Source organism: Haplochromis burtoni, unplaced genomic scaffold, assembly GCF_018398535.1.
Source record: "Haplochromis burtoni strain Fernald_Lab_line unplaced genomic scaffold, NCSU_Asbu1 Contig_81, whole genome shotgun sequence".
Classification (NCBI taxonomy): domain Eukaryota; kingdom Metazoa; phylum Chordata; class Actinopteri; order Cichliformes; family Cichlidae; genus Haplochromis; species Haplochromis burtoni.
Window position 1 is genome coordinate 1,374,655 of NW_024582442.1, and position 15,622 is coordinate 1,390,276.

Consider the following 15,622-nt stretch of genomic DNA (forward strand, 5'->3'; position numbering starts at 1 on the left):
AAACAAGAACTTGGCCCTTCTTGCTTGGATTTATTGATGATGATGACGATTGATGATGGTGGTCAGGATGGGTACTTGTTTGTTTTCACTTAATATTATTTACCCAGCATTTTTTCCCCTCCACTTCACGCCACAAACTCCCAAATGAGAAAAGAGAGCAGATGAAAATGTCTGATAAGGCTGCATGTGAATCAAGATTAACCTCTGTAATAGAGGGCGACTGCTCAGTTCTGAGACAACTCCCTTTGGAGATGTTCTAGTCAAAAACCAGAGGAGAGTAAACAGAACATGCCTCAGTTCTGTGTCCACTTTGATTCTGAGCTTACAGAGAAATGCTTTGCCTGTGCTGTGCACACACAGGCATCTCAATACTCGCTGATTTGCAGCACAAACTTTAATCACTTCCTTCTCAACAGAATTGACTCTGCATTCCCTATTACTTATTTTCCATTATGGCTGAGGATGTGGGAGCACATTTACTATTAGTACTGCAATCAGAGATTCTGTCCTGGTAAACAGATGATAAGGATCCTCAATCAGCCCACTGTCCACACACACACACACACACACACACACACACACACACACACACACACACACACACACACATACGGGGCATGGTCACCTGAAAACGTCTAAACCGTCCTATGCGCTTTTATAAATGAACGCTTTCCATCTGCTTTCTAATTATAGCTAAGGCAGGGCTAACTCCCAATTTTAGCTGCAGCCGCGAAATAGCCGTCTTTTAATCATTCATGAGCTCAGACACAGAGCGTCCTCCTGCTGCTGGCACAAGCGCGTAAGCTACCGCCAGGCTGTTGTTCAGCCGAGTGAAAAACAACGTGGACAGGCCCCGCTGCTCACAGAGGAACAATGCTCCCTTCCTTCCCTCCCTTAAGGTGAAATGGGACACAAAGATGTCAATCTGACATTTCGGCCTCGTCCACCTTTAAGGCGATGCCACTGAACGCGCAGAGCCAAACCAAACCACGCAGGGCCCTGAATCATTTCGGTGCAGCTTATCCTCCTGGGGACGCATTTGTTTTCTTTTCCTTTTTCTTTCTTTTTTTGATCAGTGCGGATCTGAGTGGAGCGTGATTTTGCCTACAGCGCTGACATCAGTGGAGATGGACAGGGGTTACAAACGAGTGCCTCTGAAGCCGCGTTTGAAAGCGCCTCTCATCTCAGCTCACCATACGCTCTGACGCACACTTGCGAGCTGGGTTGTATGAACAGTTTGAGGGGAGAGCGGTGTGTTTGTTTACCAGTCAAATATATCTGGGAGGAAGCAGCTCTCTTTGCTTATAATAATAAGTCAGTCTGCAGCACTGAGCCGTGGATCTCAGGGGTGGATATCGGCGTTTTTAAATGGTGTTTATCATCGTTTTGTTTAGTTTTGTGATTGTTTTTTGCCTCCTTTCAGAAGTTCAAAAGTTTGGGTTTCAAGAAATGCCAACTCGGCCATACTTCAAGTTCACTGATGGGGGAAAAGCACGGGTGATGCAAGGGTCACGGTCATCCAGGACTCAACCACACACACATAGACACACACGCACACACCTTGGCTCAACTTGGATCAATGGGAAGGAGGACAGGAAAGGGGTGGCTCTCTGTTGCCATAGAGACGGAGGACAGTGGTGTTGGATACTGTTACTAGGCAGGAGAGGCCGCCATTCTGAAAGCGGGGTGACCTGCTGTGGAGGGGGAAACAACATCAGGGCCGAGAGTGAGGGAACATTAAATATTTCTGTTTAGGTCATTTCCCTCTAGTCAAGTAAACTGCAAATGGTAATATGGTGAAGTGTGTGTGTGTGCCATGTTTCATTAAATAAATACGTACATCCATGAATAAATAAACAAATCCCAGAATCTGACCTTTTCAAACACAGACTCGATATTCTTTCTTTTTTAATTTTTTTTTCTACAGACAGCTATTTACAGTTACACGAGTCAGTCTAAAGTCTAATCCCAGCCTAGTGGCAGTGCTATTAATTGCAACAACATGGCTAAAATAGCTTTTTCACCCCCCCACACACACACACCTCCCCACACACACACATCATCATCATCACCCAAACTGCATCTGTCTTCTTTTGATGTTTATTTAATTATTTAATTATTTATATAGTTCACTCGTGCAGTGACTTTTTTTTAAAGCATGTGCTTCCGACCCTCCTCAAATGTAATTTTGACACTTGTAGCATCACGTGATTTTGTTCAAGAAAGGGCAGAGAAACTGGGCTGCTGCCATCAATCCAGTTTAGATGGTTAAACAGGACTACAGGACAGAGTGAGGGAAAACGGATATATTTAATTTTTTTTGGGGGGGGGGGGGAGCTGTTCCTTTAACCCTTTTCACAAACAAATGAGTGGCGTCATGCCGACACCGTGTGTGTGTGGGTGTCATTATACCTTCAAACCGACTGACGCTGTCCCATGCTGGTAGCCTCTGTGTCTTTGAGGGACAGCGAAGGTCACGAAAGCTATAATCAAACCAAGCTCATCAAGCGCAGCGAGCACGCATGCACGCGTGTACGCATCACCGTCTGCGTGCACAACCCAGGACAACAAATAACGTCACCTCCACGACACAGATGTAAACAACTCAAACGTGAACGCGAGGTTCGAGCGCCACCTATTGAAATGTGTCCGGGAAGAGCTGATTAGATAAACTACCCACTGGCGCCATCTGCTGGGGAGTAATCGGTGTACTTTTATTTAATGAGAAGCAGGAAAGCGGCGCACAAAAGTAGCCATCGAAAAAAACGGGCACGGAAGCCATCATCTGCCTTTGACTGCGACTTTTAAAAACACCAACAGCTAAAAGAAAAGTCCAGAGATAAAGCTCACAGCCGCTAGAAGGCTCCAGTCGTTACACCTCCTAAAAGTGTGGCTGCACATCCTCTGCCCCACAAACACCAGGCGCTGTCCGCGGTGCTGTTCGCCGCACTGCTGAGATTACACCGGCAGTAATTTTAGCACCACGGACAGCGCCTCGGTCGCCATTATTAAGCACACCATTAATTTAGTACCTTTTAACACCAACAGCGCTCTGGGATATGTGCATGTATGTGTGTGTATGCTCGGACGACTAATGCAAAGCTCGATATTCTCGCCTTTAAGGACTAAAAGCGTTCTCTAACTGAAGGTTTAAGTGAAAGACCGAGAATCAGGCTCTATGGAATGAAAGACTGAGCCGAGATTTACACGTGACATAAAATTATGTGATGTTCAGGGTTTGTCTGACTTAAATAAACGGACGTTTTTTTTTTTTATTACATCAGAGTTATATACAGCTATATACATTTTGGTTAACAAGTTAGGATGCTGTGAAAAACAATGATTTGCAGATTAATTGAAGCTTACATAAAAAAAAGAGAGGCAAAGCATAATTTGAATTTAGCGCCAGTTACACTTTTTTTTAATGCTGCTGGAGGAACAACAAAAAGACTGAAAGAGTTGTCAGATGCTAATAAAGAACTCCTCCTTCTGTTATTGTCACTATTAATCTGGTTAACTGGCATAACATATACCAACATGATCTGTGCCAAGTCTCGTTTAAGACTTACTGAGATAAAATGGAAATCTGGACATTTCACAAGTCAGCATTTGTCTGGGTATGGGGTAAACCTAGTGCCCGTAGCATGTGAAGTCCCCATTATTGGTGAACATTATTTTCAGGTTTGGGACATATATTGTATTATTTCAGCACCAAACCTTTACACATACTCTGGCCGCATGAACCTGTAAGTAAGAGAGGGGTTATCTAGATTCGAGTTTAGTCCTGTGACCCATTAAAAACATTTGGTGCGTTATTCAATGAAAAAAGAAATACAACAAACATGCCCCGAACAACAGATCCCAAACACTTGGGCACTTATTTTTTGGATGGTGTTGCCACTTGTATCAGAAAAGATAAAAGGAAATTGTAGGTGAAATGCTGCCGTCAAAAATGCAAATTGAATTGTTTGTAGTTGTGTGTATAGCCTGGACTCTGCTCACCCTTAAAGCTGCCAGCCTATATTATGGAAATGACCAAGTGGGGTCATTTATGATTCCACTTTATGAGCTATTAATATTTTTTAATGGTTCTATTTGTGTTTGTCAATCTGTTTTCTTCATGTGACAGATATTCTATAATGTGCTAATGGTTCTAATTATAGTTTTCAATCATTTTTATGATTAGTTAGAGCTTGCCTCAAGCCTTCTGCAGCAGTAAATATTGGTATTTGAGGTCTGTTAGCTGTGGTTCACTGCGAACATTAAAATGTCATTATTAGAAATGATGAATTACATTTAAATCAAAGAATATAATGACAAAGAAAACAAACAAACAAAGACTCATAGATGAGCCAGCACAGCTTTTTGTTATCTATGCCACACCAATTTCTGTAAAAGTAATGACAATTTGTAGACGTACATAAAAATGTAAGTTGTTGTTTTTTTTTAATTTAAATATCACAATAGCCAGTTATTTATATGGCAATATCCTTATAGCTCGAGTCCTAAATGACACCACTTGGTAACTTGAAGGCTAAGTGATCAAACAGCCATGATGAATGTGCAGTTTTTTCATTTAATATTCAGAGGTTGAAGAGTGTTTTGACTGGAAACTCTTGAGTAATCCCAGCCTCGTTTCTATGAGGATGTTAGTCCTCACGGGCAAACACATTTACATCCACCCATGCGTAAAATAAAGAGAAGTATAAATCACACATCTGCAGAAACATGCAAACACATGCACACGCTTTCATGATCCTGGTATCCGGTTGGTTTGGATCTTTCAGTCTTTTGGTTATTTTCTGTTTTGTTATTTGCATGTGCCTCCTTTGTGATTGGTCCGTCCTCACTGTTTATACCTGTTTTAAGTGTCCCCACCTGTGTCTGTGTATAGTCTGGTCTTTTCCTCTGTTAGGATTTCTGCTTAGGCTACCTGAGTTAGTTAGCTGCTCACTCCATGTTGCTGTTTTACTTCTGCATGTTTCCTTGTGAGTTTAGTTTAGTTTTACTAATAGTTGTTGCTGTTGGCCAATAAGGGCTCATTCCGCTTCGTCCGCCTGCACTTCATGGTGCACTCTTCACCATTGCTACTCTTGACACACAGATATTTGTCCTCACTTTTTGCTTTTATTGCACACTTAAATCATTTAGTAAACAGGTCTTCACAGTAACAATGCAAGAGCAGAAAACAGAAGCAAACCACTGTGCAGTGCAGCTTGATAGATCTTCAAAGTATTTATCGGTATTTACAATGAAAATACAAAAAAAGGACTTCGATGTCCCCGTGTCTATCCCTGGCATTTTAACGTCGCTATCCCTGCCAAGTGTTTTCCAAACTTGACATCAGCCACTCAGACTTTTGTTGCTCTGTGAATCCGGTCTGTACTGCCAACCCCAAAACATTCAAGTACTGTATTTCTGTCATTGCACAGGTACTGGGTTAGCCAATACAGAGGACTCTTAGAAGGAAAGAGAAAATTCTACTGGTCCCATGTCAGCAACTTGATTGGTTTTTCCTATCATTTCAAACATAAAAAATATACACAATGGCAACTTAAATAGGATCCAAATTCAAAAGTATCCTCCTATCCAACTGAATGCAACAGGAAGCAAAACCAGGATGGAAAAAACAGGCTTTTGTGATGCTCTGGGAGCTATTTGGACACAAAATCTGTAACAAGTCTGCATTACAGAAACTGTGATGTTACATCAGGTTGCCCTCATGAATGGCTCATTTGATGTAGGTGACCATCATGTCAGTGTGGTGCCGAGTCTTAACATTTGAAGTTTTTTGGTAAATATCGTGCTGTTGTAGTGATGTGCTGTACGTAGTGCAAGCTTAACTTTTGTGGGAGGAAGGGGGTGACAAAAAATACACAAAGCTGAAATAAGGCAATGTGAAGGTACTGTTTGAACTACAGTGTGAAATACTTGCACTTATGTTGTTGAGCTTGTGCCAAGACAAAAACCGTATAAATATAGATTATTGGAAAACTTGATATTCTCCTGGTCGTCGTTTGAGCCAGGAATGACTTAAAACTTGAAAACATTCAATGCAAAACACTGAATTCTGACACATTTTGCAAAAAATGAAACGTTTTCATACATCGTCATAACTCATAAAGCTTATTGTCTGACCATATATTCCCTAGTCAGTGTAGGTTCTCATTTGGTTATGTTCTAATATAATAAAACACACAAAGCAAACCGATGCCCTCCATACTCAGGCCAAACAGGATAAAGTCAGAACACAGCAGTGGTTCCTTGATGTCTCATACAACATCTGGTAGAACAAAAATACATCTGTATCTAACAAATACAAAGTGCTGCGTGTGGACAGTCTTTTGTGGTATTTGTAGACAGTTTCTTCCATATAAACACACTTAAAAGCAGTTTCCATATAGGCAATGATGGCAAGTCTTGGAATTCACTGAATTCAGCTTGATATCAGAAGTAGAATTTATTTATTTTTGTGTGTGTGTGTGTCTAATCCCATTAGTTGAACAGCCACGGTCCATTGGTGTCAGCTCTTCGCACTCACTACCTGTGGCCAGGGCCCCTGTGGGTGGCTGTGTCCCCAACTAAATCTTCCTCCACAACATTAACATATCCTTCTTTCTCTATGCAGCCAGCCACGACCTGCAGCACCAGCCGGAGCCTGCGGTCCATGGCCTGAAGGTGAGGCTGAATTAGAATAGGGGATAGGCGGTCACGCAGCAGTGACTCCTCCATCATGGAGCTCAGCTGGTACTCCTCTTTGGCCAGCAGCTGGAGACGCAGGTAAGTTGACTTCCTCATCCTTGAAATGGTGGAAAATAAAAAGGGTTATTGTCCATCTCTTAAGAAAATAGAAACTTTTTGTGTTTAACACGATGATCATAAAACACATGAATCTAGTAAACCCACCAACTAGTACTTTTTTTCAATTTAATTAAAATGAATTTTATTTATATAGCACAAAATCACAACAGCACTCTCCTCATGGTACTTAATACTCTAAGGTAAAGACCCTACAGTAATACAGAGAAACCCCAACAATGAGCTGACCCCCTGTGAGCAACAACTTTGGTGACAGTGGGAAGGAAAAACTCCCTTTTAACAGGAAGAAGCCCAAAAACATGCTGTGGAAAAATAAAAGTGAAAAGTTTATTTGATACTAACAAACCTATTTGTTTCAGCGTACCACTAGACCAAATCATATGGTGTGGCCAAAACTGAACTTTTATTCCACGGGGACTGTTGATCTCTGGATTTGACCTTAATACTTGTTTGTTTTTATCCACAATATGACTGTTTGATGGGGCGATCAGCCTCCTTTAGTCCTAAAGCTAAGAGGAGAAGGAACCTATCAAAATAACTGTCATTCACTAACTAACTAAAATCTTACCTGCAGCACTGACTCAGAGGTACCAGGATGGAGAGCTCATCGTGAGAATGCTTTCCAAACCTGCAAGTGTGGGGATAAAGAAAAAAGAATGAATTATCACAAGGATTAAGTTTGTTAGACAAATTTCGAGTTTATTTCCTTATTAATTGTGAAAATGTCCTCTTGAAATGGTTTTTAAAATACTCTATAATGAGAAGAACGATTATGAGGTAAGGTCACAAAGTTCTGCAGCTAGTAGCATAACAATAAAAACAAAACATACGTGATTTAAATCTTATAGGCTTTTCTACTCTACTGGAGCACTCAAAGCAATTTATACAACATGCCTCATTCACACAAGCACTATTTTCTATTCCCAAGTTCTTTCTATCTAACAGTCACACTCTGATGAATCCACCGGAGAGCAACGGGGGTTCAGTATCTTGCTCAACAATAGTTTGGTATGCAGACCGGTGCCTTCCAATTACTGGATGACCTGCTCTACCTCTGCAGACACCCTAGGTAGTCACAGAGGGTGGAGCTGTATTGCTTCCACTGCTTCCAGTTTTTAGATGACTCCCTTGTGCACTTGTGCTGTATCTCCTTCAGCGTGTATTCTATTCACTGCTCATGATCCAGTGAATCCAGAAAAAAATATTGGAATCCTCCTCTTTAGGCTCCTGACCTGATACACAACTGTCGGGTTTGGAAGCTGTAAACTCGTGTGTTTGGTCACACTTTATGGGCAAAGTTACATATACCGCAAATGTATCTTAATTACTGATTATAATCTGCTACTAACAGCAAAACAATGATGTTTTCATCCATTTGGTGCCGAAGTAGATCAAACCTAAACTGGTTACCAAGACAGACCCTTTTAAATTAGTGGAATATCTTTACCCTCTTCCATTGTCAAGGTGAATGATGAAGGTGTCGTTTCCAAACTTCTCAAAAGTTTCATAATGATGGCGATCCATGTTACCTGTACAGGGGGAAATGGCACATTAGAAGACTCACAAACACACCTTTTTATCATTTTAATGTTTACTTGGTTTTCCTCTTACCCATTAAGAAGTCAAAGATGGTCATGTCCATGATGTCCAGCAGTCGAGTGCCTCGGTCATACGGGGGTGTTTGCTTCACCTCGTCACAGTAATCTGGATCCACCTCCCACCTGTGAATATGCAGAAAATCACTTAATACTTAATGAGTAATTGTTTTTAATGACTCATATGTTTGGACTGGCTAAAGGCATGACTGTGATCACAAACATATATGAATGTTGTGTCTCAGTATCGTTTTCTTACTCTGCTTTCTTGCGTTTGTGGTAGGAGCGCCTCCAGGGGTTTCTCCAGGTCTTGCGTTTGGCTAGGTTCAAATCTGGGAGGAAGGCTGCGAGTGAGCCTTCAATTTGGTCCGGTTTGCCACACAGAGCGTGCTCGGTGGAGCAGTAGTAAGAGCATTCACCATAGAAGCAGACATTATTGGCTGACAAAAAAAAAGGTGAAGGCACGGATTTAGAAATGCTGATTTAGTTCACACGGAAACACAGAGGAGAAAATGATTAATGGCGACGATGAGGAACCGCTGACCCCGGTACAATCAAAGACAACATGCGAAAACTTTAATCACGCCCTCATGCTGAGAGGATGTAAACAAGCATAAGCATTAGACCACAGGCTGCCACATTGCTTTCACTGTATCCGTGTGTGCTGTTCAGTGAACACAACGGGAGAAATAAATCATTCTACATTTCAAAAGAAAGCCTTTTTGCAGTTTAACAGAAAATGACTTCTTACACTACATCAGATTAATCCATCTTAAACACGTTACACACAATGCATCACAACTTCTGATTTTAGCCACTTAAGTGTGATGTTTTTGGGTTTTTTTTTACCTTACATGCAGTTTTCTGAAAAGAAGTTACTAAAGAAAGGTTTCTAATCTAAACCATTTACTTTTAAAGTACTTAACATTAACTATAACCAAAATACAGGGGACTGACAAATTAAAGGAAAAAACAGAACCGAAAAACACTTCATTTTGCTGGGTGACCAAACATCTGAAGTACACATGTGTTGATTCTTTAATTTGCCTCATAAGACCTGAACAAGCTCCAGAAACTTATAATAGGTATTTAAAACCTAGACCGTATGAAGTACATGTAGTTTCCTCTTATTTCTCATTTCTGTTTTACACAAAGGTCTCTATGTTTACACTGTAAGTTTCATTATGATAGCTCCTTTCCGGAAGGCATCTGTGAATTGGTGGCTCTTGATCCACTGACAGCATCTCAGTCTTCCTTGTGAAATTTCTTGAATTGACTTTTTTTTCCCTCTCCAGGCTGCATTCGTTTCTGTTGCTTGTGCACGTTTACAACCACGTACTCCAAACCTAGCTTACTATCTCAGAAAAGTTGTGTAATACTTGTCTTACATGTGATGAACACAGAAAATGTGAAAGTTTATCTTTTTAAATGAAGTCAGAAAAACTGACTTTTTCCAAGATCTTATTATTATTAGATGCTGGAGTGTTTCTATAAAAAAAAAAAACCCCAAAACATCCTAATTCCTGCACTGATGAGGTTTGTGTGTTGTCTTGCAGTGCCACCATGTGGAGAGTTCTGGCTATAGCTTTATATGAGTTTATTTTTTTCCACACTTGGCATTTTTATTACTTTAAAGAGGAGACCAGGGCACAGTGACTGACACTACCCTAAGCTACAAGTCCATACTCCACTTTTCAAATTACAGTTTACAGTTTAACTGAAGTCTTAGTAGATAAGTCAGTGAGTTAGGGTTGCTCTGTGCTGTTTCCAAGTTGGATTTATGATGCAGTCAAGTAGCTGCATCTCTCTGCTAAGCTGCAGAGACCAAAGTCTCTACCTGGTGAGATGAAGAAGGTCCTCCACAGCTTCTTATCACGTGTCAGGTCTCTGATTTCTCTCGTCATATTCACCAGTCGTCCTGCTACTGGGGGAACTCTCCGGAAGTCAAGAATCCTATAAAGCAAAAGAAAGAAGTGCAGAAAAAGCGAATCATTCAGTATTTAAACACAAATGATGATGCACAGAAGCAGATTTTGCTATAGTGGCAAATTGGAAGACTAGGTCCACATTTTACTGCCTTTAAACCATCGGACAAAATTTACTTTGTACTGAACAGATGATGCTACATAGCAACTTCAGCCTGCAGCTCATTCTCCTGTGGTGCTCCAGGCAGGGCTGAGTATTTCCAGCAAAGCAAGAGAGCTCTGAACGTTGAGCACCTGCTTTGTTTTAACAAACAGCTTTGAACTTCCTCTTTTATCCTGCTTGCACTTTATCTTTGATACACGCACGCCAACAGAGGCTTAAAAGGAAATATTTTCATGTAAGAAGGCGTCATTCTGCAGATTAATACTATGTGCTCGATCAAGTAAAAAGGTGGAAACATTTATAAACTGCTGCCATAAAACACATAAAAAAAACTATAATTTAATAAAACTCATCCAGTCTGGATCAACTTGTGTGCATAAACGTGTGACTCTTTCTCTTTCTCCATGGCAAACTGCTGAAGGCTCACTCACACGTATTGTTTGCTTACGTAGGTATGTCTCATAGAAGCAGACTCATATATATTAATATATAATAATAAGAAACACTTCATGACAGTTGCTTTTAAACACAACTGAGATGGGTGGTTAAAATGTGTTATACATGCTGTAAGTAAGCTAGAAAGTTGTTACTAGATGTAACTCTGGTTCTAAGAATATACACAAGGTCCCTAATGGGCCTGTGGTTGTGTGGGGCTGACCAGAGGGTTGTGAGAGACACTCCATGGCTCTGCCCCTTCACACAAGTCCATTTGTGAATGAATAAAGACTGGCAAAGTGAGACATCAGGAGTTTTTCTGTATTTTGATATTATATTTAGTGACTTCCAGTTAAATTTTACACTACATGACATCATTTTTATGACTTCAGCATTCAAGATGTAGCAATAAATTAATCATCTTTACTGGACAATCTGTTTCCCTCTGTGAATGGCACCAAAACAAAATCAATTTATTTGAACCTGTTGACACCTTTTTTGTCTTTATTTAACTTCGCAAAACAAACTCGGGATCTCGCAAAAGTTGAATTCCAACAATGGCGGCAGCTACTTAGTTGTAATATTACTCTTTCTGGGTCACAAAATACACTTTTAAGATATTTTGAGGCGTGAATGTAGTTGTGTAAATGTCAGATACCTGCTCGGTTTACAAGACATCACATATTTGCAAAAGTGCTCCGACGTTTTTGGAGATCTGACACCCACTAGCTCGAAGCTAACGGGAGGTCGAGACCTACTAGCCGGGAGGAACACCGCTTTCCCGGCACATCGTGCCTCGACCTCCCGGTCGGCTTCGAGCTGGCGGCCTCCGAAGAATGCGGCTAAAACTTTTGTGAGATCCCGAGTTTGTTTTGCGAGATCTCGCAAAAGTCCGTCTTAATTTTTTTTTTCTCCCTAATTTTTTTTTCTCCCTAATTTTTTTTCCCTCCCATGTCCCCTGCGGGGCTCCGTAAGATATACACAGACCATTCACATGATCACGTTCTTTTCTCACCACCAGTATTCAGATCAGGGTAGTTCTATGTTCCTTGGCCCAATTCTTCCTTTCTGTCTCCACCTTTCAATCTCTTCTTTTCTTATATTATGTCACATAAGGCACCTATTCAACCCCTGTTTAGCCTCTTCCATTATATGTTTGCCGTCTAATAGATCTTGATCTATTTGAAACTAAAGCTAAGCCTCCTGGGAGCAGACAGACACACACAGACAGGCTCAGTGGAACAGAGTTGGCGAAACTTAAGCCCACAGAGGAGAGCATTCAGGAGCGACAAAATGCACCGTCATTTTGGGCCGTGACGACAAAAGAGCACCTGTTCTTCTACATGCATGTGTGTGCCAGTGTGTAGTCTCTGTGAGAGCACACTCAGGCTTTTATTCGTGTACACTCCACCTTTTACACGCCCTTGAGTCATGCATTGTTCAAAACAGATGGCACGACAGTAGGCAAAGAACAAGCGGACAAATCCCCCTGAGGTTTGAAAGTAATCACTGGAAAGCGGTTACTTTTCCTAGTATCATCAAGACAGGGTGGTGCAATTTGTAAGAAGTGTCTAGTTTTAGCAGGGCCAAACAACCTCCTACTCTGCATCAATATGAAGTAATATAACAGTAGTAGCTCAGTCTGGTATCCAGAGACTGCAGTGGTCGGGCAGCTGCACTATAACTCACAGGCAGCCCCACATGGTGAATGTGACCTAAAAACAAACAGCTCTTTAGGGGTAACACAGGCACCACCTCCCTGCAGCAAATAACCATGTTCTGGGTGTAATGGCATGTTTGAGATTTTCCTATTTGGCTCTATCTGCCTACCCACATGAACATGTGTTGGCGATCTCATCTAAAAGAGAGCGAGATTGCGTGTTTGTGAGCATGTGTCAGATAATTACCGCACCCTCAAGAAATCCTAAGATGCCCAGTAGTCCATTTATCATCCTGTCCCAGAATCCCAAATGATCAAATCTGAGTGCTCTTCTGTTGATATATTTTTCTACCTTGTCAGCTTAAGTCCTCAGAGCCAAGGGATCATGCTGAAATCAATATACTCAGCACCAACTAGAGGAGATGATCCCCGCTTTTGGCGTGTTATCTAATCCCTCGTGTACTTAATCCCTTTCAGATTTTCACAGTTTAAGTCCATTATGGCACACCTCCGGTTTATAATGGGGTAAAAGTCGCGGTCGGTGTGACCTGTCATTCTTTCTGGAACAGACTGTGAGGGATGATTAGAAAATGGGCGAAGTAAGGAAGCACATGGGTCACATTCTGGCACCACATGTATGTCTCCTTTTCTTTTTTTATAGTTGAGTGGTAAAAGATGGAAAACTCACCGATCCAAATGAAAAGCAGCGATCTCAGCATTGTGCCTCTCGAAGTCAGAGAAATAGAAGAAATCTGGAGGCGTTTCCTGCTCCCGCGTCTGCCTGAAAGATAAAACACAGCATAAAGCACCGCATCAGCAGGAGAAATCAAAGCAGTTGCTTTTTTAATGTGATTTCCTTGCATATATATATATATATGTCTACACACACACATATATATATATATATATATATATATATATATATATATATATATATATATATATATATATATATATATATATAATTGTTTTTACTTAGGAACATGACGATGTGCATTAAAAATTCTGAACGACAAAAAATCAACCCCTGCTTTCATTTCTTTTCAAGATAATTCATCAGGAGGGTGATCTTATAAACAAGTCATTTTATGAATCAGATGTGTTTTAATTTGAATTATGCAGCCTTTTGATTCATGACATTCTCTTCCCGTCTATGCAAATCTTTTCAACTTTCATCAGATTTTTGCTTCCTGCAGGGCCAAACTCATCTAAGCCTCTGCATCCTTTTCTAGGCCAGAATCTGACTCATACGACTGTAAAGCCTGTGTGGACAAGGCTGCTGAAGGGAAGCTGCACGAGATTCTCCCTCGCATCCTTCAGTTCCTCTCAGCAAACACAAGAAACTCGGAATCTCTGCCAAGTAAGGAAATGCTAGAAGCCTCTTTGTGCCGGTCTTTGTCTTTGGCTCTCACTGTCTGCTCACCCGTCTGGGAGAAGAATATTATCTCTCCACTTTCACTCACTTTCTTTGTTTTTCTCCCAAACCGCACATATATTGACGCACCTGACAACAGCCTGTGCTATAACTCCTCTGCTTGCACAATCCACACATGCACATACTTGTGAATGCTAACACTTTCTGCTCTGCCCTGCCTTGTTGGTTTTTTTCCCCGTCTCGTCTCCTCAGACTTAAGGGCAGAGTGTCACATTATCCCCACTCCACCCTTTCTATTTTCTTGAAAATCTAAAGCGGTGACAACAGAAAATGACCTGTCCTCCTTCTCTTTTACATTTCAGGGAAGCAGCCATTTACCCATAAATCAATTGCTGCCATTGTAATCCTTTCTTTCCAACCCAGAGGAGGGAGGGGAGTAATGGTGTTTTCATTTTCAGGGTGCAGGGTGGGGGATAAAAGATACCATGTAAGTGGAGAGGGAGCTGAATAAACAGCAGCAAGAGTCTTGGATTTTAAAGGTGACCCCGTGAGTCATCGCACTGAAAGCCGCTGTGATTTCAATGTGACATCAATTAAATAGTTTGCAATTGAGGCGGACTTAAATGACTTGAATGCACTTATAATTACCAAAGGGAATAATATTATTACCTTTTTTTCTGGCATTAGACAATTGCTTTTCCAAAAGTATTCATTTTTAATTATACTTAAGTGTATATTCTGGTTGTTTCTGTGTTCGGATGGGTATCCATACACTTACACTACTGTAAAAGAGATTTTTAATCTCAACAGTTTTACTTTTTTCCTGGCTAAATATGGATTAAATAAAATCATAGATAATCGGGTTTGTGGACACAGCTTGGGAATCCAGAAAACTGCGCTTCTGAGATGTAAATGATAAGTTTTACTACAGTAAGTTGCTCTGCTCTGTCGGCAGTCAGCGAGGGAGCCTTTTGTCTTCTGTCAGTAGCCGTGCAGATATATTTTGCTCCAAGCTTTTTAAGCATGCATAATATTTCTGCTTCTGGTTTCATTTTCCGCCATGTGTAAAAAAAAGGATTGTGATATAAACCCGACTGTTGGGTATTACTTCATCGCCGAGTTGCAAAACCATTTCTGATAAAAGGCTATGGTAGGTGTGTGATGGAAAACCTATAACACAGGGCACAAATACACCGATACAGATCTGCATACGCAAACAGTATTCAAAATCTCAAACAAATTTCCTCTCACACTTGTGTAGACCCTTTATCAGTGAGTGTCCTTGATAATAAAAAAGGCTTTTTATCTGAAGCCTTGTGTGATTAGGCTACAGCAGACCTACTGTATGCAGTTCAGCAGAATGTGTGAGCATGATGAAGCTGAACTGCTTGCCTATGTGGACTCAGTTTGTGCTGACTCAACCGTTTTAATGCTCTTTCATGAGCTTAGGCACAGTGGAGGGTTATATTAGAGGAAGATGGGAGAGGGAGGGGTGAGAAGAACAGCTGTGTCCCAGACTCTTTTTACACACACACACACACACACACACACACACACACACAGAGCCAGGCTGATGATGCATGTTTGTGACAGACAGAGGGCAGTAGAGACAAACCCACAGACAGAAACTCAACCACCTGGAGCACAATT

General features: G+C 41.1%; 1 protein-coding gene across 1 annotated transcript in view; it reads right to left on the minus strand.

Moving 5' to 3' along the window:
- Window positions 1-5,105: 5,105 nt before the first annotated feature.
- Window positions 5,106-15,622, minus strand: part of fam20ca (FAM20C golgi associated secretory pathway kinase a) — a 47,507-nt gene continuing 36,990 nt past the window's right edge. The window contains exons 4-10 of the mRNA XM_042222220.1: window positions 13,286-13,378; window positions 10,252-10,367; window positions 8,674-8,854; window positions 8,431-8,540; window positions 8,267-8,348; window positions 7,388-7,447; window positions 5,106-6,799 (exon numbers count right to left, since the gene is read on the minus strand). Of these exons, the coding sequence (XP_042078154.1) occupies window positions 6,541-6,799; window positions 7,388-7,447; window positions 8,267-8,348; window positions 8,431-8,540; window positions 8,674-8,854; window positions 10,252-10,367; window positions 13,286-13,378 (901 nt within the window). The 3' untranslated portion in view covers window positions 5,106-6,540. The remainder of the gene's footprint in view (window positions 6,800-7,387; window positions 7,448-8,266; window positions 8,349-8,430; window positions 8,541-8,673; window positions 8,855-10,251; window positions 10,368-13,285; window positions 13,379-15,622) is intronic.